Source organism: Lolium perenne, chromosome 2 (assembly GCF_019359855.2).
Source record: "Lolium perenne isolate Kyuss_39 chromosome 2, Kyuss_2.0, whole genome shotgun sequence".
In the NCBI taxonomy this organism is placed as follows: Eukaryota; Viridiplantae; Streptophyta; class Magnoliopsida; order Poales; family Poaceae; genus Lolium; species Lolium perenne.
In genome coordinates this window covers 102238653-102245541 of record NC_067245.2, presented here as the reverse complement: position 1 = coordinate 102245541, position 6889 = coordinate 102238653, and the positions used below count along the sequence as shown (strand labels likewise).

Below are 6889 nucleotides of genomic sequence, written 5' to 3'. Positions count from 1 at the left end.
ATAAACAAGGTCTTGACATATTCAAACCAGAAAAATCATGTATCTACCCCTAACCCTAAACTCTGTCTTATGAAGTCAAGCATGAAGAGAAGTGGTTTTTGGTTTCAAACATGGAGATTTCAAAAACCTCCCAAGAGCTTCATTTTGGAGTGACTAAGAAGGATACAGGCTTACTTTTTCATATTCATGTTTTAAACTTGTTTACATCTTGGTCAAACCTGGGATTTGACCAAGACTCAAATGGGCATAAAAATTCAAAAAAATGAAAAAATGAAAAACCAAAGCACATAGTCTTCTTATGTCATACAGTAAGCATTCAAGTTGGTAAACAAGGTCTAGACATATTCAATCCAGAAAAATGATGTATCTACCCCTAACCCTGAACTCTATCCACTACTAGGGAAAGGCTTATAGCAGCACTTATTACCGCCGGCAAGTCCACTTCGAGGTGGCCAGCGGTAAGTTACCACCGGCGAACTAGTTTGGGGTCGCCGGGGATAAGCCCCTTACCGCCGGCGAGTTGGGGCTGAAAGAGCCGGGGGTAAGTTGGGCCGAGAACACCCAGATGGACCTCCCATTACCGCCGGCGATTTGGCCCGAAAACGCCGGGGATAACTTTAATACCACCGGCGAGAACGTTTTATTTTCGCGGGGGGTAAACTGGGCCGGTGTGAGCGAGTACGGCCGAATTTACCGCCGGCATTTCCAGTTGAAACTCGCCGGGGGTATTTCGCACTTCGAAAAAGCTAGACTTACGTAAATCAGGTTACGAAAAAATCCTACGGGCAGACGTGGTGAGAGTTGGTTGGTTTGTTTGTTGCTGCCTTCCGTGAATTTAGGGACGGGAATGCCAGGCGTGGCTCCACGTTAGCCCGTAAGTTGATTTCCGTAGAAATTAACCCGTAGGTGTAGTGTTACTCTTATCCCCTTCCACCCCCACCTACCTCCGTCTATCCCCTTCCCCCGCCCGCATCGCTCTCCTCCGCACGGCTGCCGCCCTCGCGTCCCCGCCTTCGCCCGCCCGTGACTCCCCACGATGGCCATGCGCCGCGTCTCTCGCCTGCTCCCGCGGGCACCGACGCGACCGCTCCACGCGCCGCTGCTTAATTACGGCCAGATGTGCTCCCGACTGCGGAGATTGGGGGCCACCAACGCCGATGAGGCCGCGCAGGCGGCGACGCAGGTGAGGTTTCGCGCAAATGGTAAGCCACTCCACTCTCTCCCTCCTGATCCGTCCGTCCCCAACCTGCCGATCTGCGCTGACTCGACCCGCGCCGCCCGCGCGCGCCGTACGTACGGTCTCCCTCACCTCCTCCCTCTTCTCCTTCCAGGTCGGCCACATCGGCTGCCCCGCCACCGCTGGCGCCGACCTCGACACCATCACCACCATGGAGGTAACCCCGCCCGCCCTCCTCCCACTCCCCTCGGCCCAGATCTGGCCCTCCGCGTCCGATATTTCCCAAAGAACCATGGCGAAATCTAGTGCTCGCAAGGAGACGGCCCCAGCCCGGCCGCCGGCGACCTTGCCACAGCAGCACATGTTCCCCGGCGCCCCATCGAGCTCCTCCGCCAATCCCTCCACACCACAGCACCTGTACCCTCACGGCAGCTCCTACACAAACCCCTTGAATCAATGGTAATCATTCTCTGTTTCTAAATCAGTGGCCGCCACTACGTATTTTATTCCAGTTTGCAGCACTTGGTAATTGCCTGTATACCCGATGGTACAAGTAGAGTTCAGCTAGCCATAGTCTGATTCACTTTGCCTAAATCTGAAACTAGCTACCCTAGCAGTACTGCAGTCTAGCAAAACTGAGATATCAATGGATTAAAAAGCACTACTAATGAGTATTTTTTTTGTGTAAGATAATTTAGGACTAGACGTTGTCTTGATTTAATCTTTAGAAAGAAGGAGTATTTCTCAATTACAAACTTATTAGCTATGGAGTACTTGAAAAATGCAGCCTCCAATAGATAGGTAGCTGGTCGTAATTGAAGAAAAAATGCAAGGCTTGCTGTTATCTTATTGTCAGATGTTGACCAAGTGATTTTTGTCCAATCTTTATGATATGTACTGTACTCCATTCCAGCAGAGTTGTAATATGCTCGTGAATTCTGCTATTTGTAATAGGAGGCCAATGTATACCCCTGCAACCGATGGCTTGCTAAGTTTTGGGCAGTTGCCGCCAATGCATCCTTATAATTTCCGATCTCTGCCTATCCACCATCTTGAAGGACACCCAAATATGAAGAATTTGCACTTTGTTGGTGCTTCTCCACATGTTTAATTTATGTGTTTATCCATGATTTTATTGAGCATATTTGGAAAGAATATAGGCCACTATAGATCATTTTCATGTGTTTATCAATGTAATGCTAAATATTATTTATATATTTTAATAACATTACATTTGCAGGGCTAGAGGAGAAGAGCAGAAGCAGTGATCTAGGCCGTGCCATACGGGAGAAGAGGAGAATCACAGCGAGATGCAGGACCTGCCGGCTAGGTGCCGTGCCGGAGGTGTTGGCTAGGTGCTGGGCCGGAGGTGCCATGCTGGAGGTGCCCACTAGTAGGCGATGTCGTTGGCGAGCTGAGACGGGCAACGTCTTCGGCCCGCTGAGACGGAGCTGGCGAAGAGAAGGCGACGTCGCTGGCGAGCTGAGAAGGACGACGTAACAGTCTTTGTGTTTTCTAAACATACTGTTGGTCTATGCGTTGTAATGCGTTTTAGACTTGTAGTATAGTACCTGTTCTGTTTAAATAAAATAAAAAAGACAACTTGGCCTTTCCGTGAATGTGTGGACCTGCGGGTTTTTTTTTTAATTCTATTAAAACTTATCGCTGGCGAACTGGGCTGTGCGCTGGGGGTAGTTTAAATTAGCACTGGCAAATCGGCATGTGCCAGGGGTAGCAAATACCGCCGGCGAATACACGAAAACGCCGGGGATAATGGCATGTTACCGCTGGCGAAACGGAAGGTGCCGGCGGTAACCACTTACCACCGGCGAGGTGATCGCCGGCGAACACGAAAATGCCGGCGGTAGCCCAATTCTGTGCGCCGGCGGTAAGCAAAATCCTAGTAGTGATCTTATGAAGTCCAGCATGAAGAGAAGCGGTTTTGGGTTTCAAACATGGAAATTTCAAATACCTCCCAAAGGTTTATTTTGGAGTGACTAAGAAGGATCCAGGCGTACTTTTTCATATTCGTATTTTAAACTTGTTTAAATCTTGGTCAAACCTAGGATTTGATCAAAATTCAAATGGGCATAAAAACTCAAAAGAAACAAATAAATGAAAAAACAAGGCACATAGTCTTCTTATATCATATAGTAAGCATTCAATTTGATAAACAAGGTCTAGACATATTCAAACCAGAAAAATCATGTATCTACCCCCTAACCCTAAATTTTGTCTTATGAAGTCAAGCATGAAGAGAAGTGGTTTTGGGATTCAAACATGGAAATTTCAAAAACCTTTAAAGAGCTTTATTTTGGAGTGACTAAGAAGGATCCAGGCTTACTTTTTCTATTCATTTTTTAAACTTGTTTAAATCTTGGTCAACCCTAGGATATGACCAAGAATCAAATGGGCTTAAAAAATAAAAATCAAAAATCAAAAAAAATCAAAAAAATGAAAAACCAACGCACATAGTCTTCTTATGTCAAATAGTAAGAACATTCAAGTTGATAAACAAGGTCTAGACATATTCAAACCAAAAAAATCATGTATCTACCCCTAACCCTAAACTCTGTCTTATGAAGTCAAGCATGAAGAGAAGTGGTATTTGGTTTCAAACATGGAAATTTCAAAAACCACCATGAGCTTCATTTTGGAGTGACTAAGAAGGATCGATACATGCTTACTTTTTCATATCCATGTTTTTAACTTGTTTAAATCTTGGTCAAACCTAGGATTTGACCAAAATTCAAATGGCCATAAAAATTCAAAAAAAACAAAAAAATGAAAAAACCAAAGCACATAGTCTTCTTATGTCATACAGTAAGCATTCATGTTGATAAACAAGGTCTTGACATATTCAATCCAGAAAAATCATGTATCTACCCCCTAACCCAACTCTGTCTTATGAAGTCAAGCATGAAGAGAAGTGGTTTTTGGTTTCAAACATGGAGATTTCAAAAACCTCCCAAGAGCTTCATTTTGGAGTGACTAAGAAGGATACAAGCTTACTTTTTCATATTCATGTTTTAAACTTGTTTAAATCTTGGTCAAACCTTGGATTTGACCAAGACTCAAATGGGCATAAAAATTCAAAAAAAACAAAAAAATGAAAACCAAAGCACATAGTCTTCTTATGTCATACAGTAAGCATTCATGTTGATAAACAAGGTCTTGACATATTCAAACCAGAAAAATCATGTATCTACCCCCTAATCCTAAACTCTATCTTATGAAGTCAAGCATGAAGAGAAGTGGATTTTGGTTTCAAACATGGAGATTTCAAAAACCTCCAAAGAGCTTCATTTTGGAGTGAATAAGAAGGATACATGCTTACTGTTTCATATTCATATTTTAAACTTGTTTAAATCTTGGTCAAACCTAGGATTTGACCATGATTCAAATGGGCATAAAAACTCAAAAGAAACAAATAAATAAAAAACCAAGGCACATAGTCCTCTTATGTCATATAGTAAGCATTCAAGTTGATAAAAAAGGTCTGGACATATTCAAACCAGAAAAATCATGTATCTACCCCCTAACTCTAAACTTTGTCTTATGAAGTCAAGCATGAAGAGAAGTGGTTTTGGGGTTCAAACATGGAAATTTCAAAAACCTTCCGAGACCTTTATTTAGGAGTGACTAAGAAGGATCCAGGCTTACTTTTTATATTCATCTTTTAAACATGTTTAAATCTTGGTTGAACCTAGGATATGACCAAGACTCGAATGGGCATAAAAAATCAAAAACAAATCAAAAAAAATGAAAAACCAACGCACATAGTCTTCTTATGTCATATAGTAAGAACATTCAAGTTGATAAACAAGGTCTAGACATATTCAAACCAAAAAAATCATGTATCTATCCCTAACCCTAAACTTTGTCTTATGAAGTCAAGCATGAAGAGAAGTGGTATTGGGTTTCAAATATGGAAATTTCAAAAACCTCCCATGAGCTTCATTTTGGAGTGACTAAGAAGGATCGATACATGCTTACTTTTTCATATCCATGTTTTTAACTTGTTTAAATCTTGGTCAAACCTAGGATTTGACCAAAATTCAAATGGCCATAAAAGTTAAAAAAAACAAAAAAATGAAAAACCAAAGCACATAGTCTTCTTATGTCATACAGTAAGCATTCATGTCGATAAACAAGGTCTTGACATATTCAAACCAGAAAAATCATGTATCTACCCCCTAACCCTAAACTCTGTCTTATGAAGTCAAGCATGAAGAGAAGTGGTTTTTGGTTTCAAACATGGAGATTTCAAAAACCTCCCAAGAGCTTCATTTTGGAGTGACTAAGAAGGATACAGGCTTACTTTTTCATATTCATGTTTTAAACTTGTTTACATCTTGATCAAACCTGGGATTTGACCAAGACTCAAAATGGGCATAAAAATTCAAAAAAACGAAAAAATGAAAAACCAAAGCACATAGTCTTCTTATGGCATACAGTAAGCATTCAAGTTGATAAACAAGGTCTAGACATATTCAATCCAGAAAAATCATGTATCTACCCCTAACCCTGAACTCTATCTTATGAAGTCCAGCATGAAGAGAAGCGGTTTTGGGTTTCAAACATGGAAATTTCAAATACCTCCCAAATGTTTATTTTGGAGTGACTAAGAAGGATCCAAGCATACTTTTTCATATTCATATTTTAAACTTGTTTAAATCTTGGTCAAACCTAGGATTTGACCAAGATTCAAATGGGCATAAAAACTCAAAAGAAACAAATAAATGAAAAAACAAGGCACATAATCTTCTTATATCATATAGTAAGCATTCATTTTGATAAACAAGGTCTAGATCGACATATTCAAACCAGAAAAATCATGTATCTACCCCCTAACCCTAAATTTTGTCTTATGAAGTCAAGCATGAAGAGAAGTGGTTTTGGGGTTCAAACATGGAAATTTCAAAAACCTTCCAAGAGCTTTATTTTGGAGTGACTAAGAAGGATCCAGTCTTACTTTTTCTATTCATCTTTTAAACTTGTTTAAATCTTGGTCAACCCTAGGATATGACCAAGAATCAAATGGGCTTAAAAATAAAAATCAAGAATAAAAAAAATCAAAAAAATGAAGAACCAACGCACATAGTCTTCTTATGTCATATAGTAAGAACATTCAAGTTGATAAACAAGGTCTAGACATATTCAAACCAAAAAAATCATGTATCTACCCCTAACCCTAAACTCTGTCTTATGAAGTCAAGCATGAAGAGAAGTGGTATTGGGTTTCAAACATGGAAATTTCAAAAACCACCATGAGCTTCATTTTGGAGTGACTAAGAAGGATCGATACATGCTTACTTTTTCATATCCATGTTTTTAACTTGTTTAAATCTTGGTCAAACCTAGGATTTGACCAAAATTCAAATGGCCATAAAAATTCAAAAAAAACAAAAAAATGAAAAAACCAAAGCACATAGTCTTCTTATGTCATACAGTAAGCATTCATGTTGATAAACAAGGTCTTGACATATTCAATCCAGAAAAATCATGTATCTACCCCCTAACCCAACTCTGTCTTATGAAGTCAAGCATGAAGAGAAGTGGTTTTTGGTTTCAAACATGGAGATTTCAAAAACCTCCCAAGAGCTTCATTTTGGAGTGACTAAGAAGGATACAAGCTTACTTTTTCATATTCATGTTTTAAACTTGTTTAAATCTTGGTCAAACCTTGGATCTGACCAAGACTCAAATGGG

General features: G+C 40.5%; 1 protein-coding gene across 2 annotated transcripts; it reads left to right on the top strand.

Moving 5' to 3' along the window:
* Positions 1-943: 943 nt before the first annotated feature.
* Positions 944-2744, top strand: LOC127333791 (uncharacterized). 2 transcript variants are annotated; one of them, XM_051360222.2, is made up of 3 exons: positions 944-1636; positions 2132-2264; positions 2418-2744. In XM_051360222.2, exons 1-3 carry the CDS (start codon positions 1200-1202, stop codon positions 2421-2423), a joined length of 576 nt encoding a protein of 191 aa, XP_051216182.1. In that variant the 5' UTR covers positions 944-1199; the 3' UTR covers positions 2424-2744. The 2 variants fall into 2 exon arrangements, with proteins under 2 accessions (XP_051216182.1, XP_051216183.1); XM_051360223.2 differs by lacking the exon at positions 2132-2264.
* The last annotated feature ends 4145 nt before the right edge of the window (positions 2745-6889 follow it).

What these genes read in the sequence shown, in the direction of transcription:
- LOC127333791 (XM_051360222.2), top strand. Translation starts at nt 1,200, where the DNA reads ATGGTAAGCCACTCCACTCTCTCCCTCCTGATCCGTCCGTCCCCAACC. An exon ending in ACAAACCCCTTGAATCAATG is followed by an intron (nt 1,637 to 2,131) that starts GTAATCATTCTC and finishes TATTTGTAATAG; the next exon opens with GAGGCCAATGTATACCCCTG.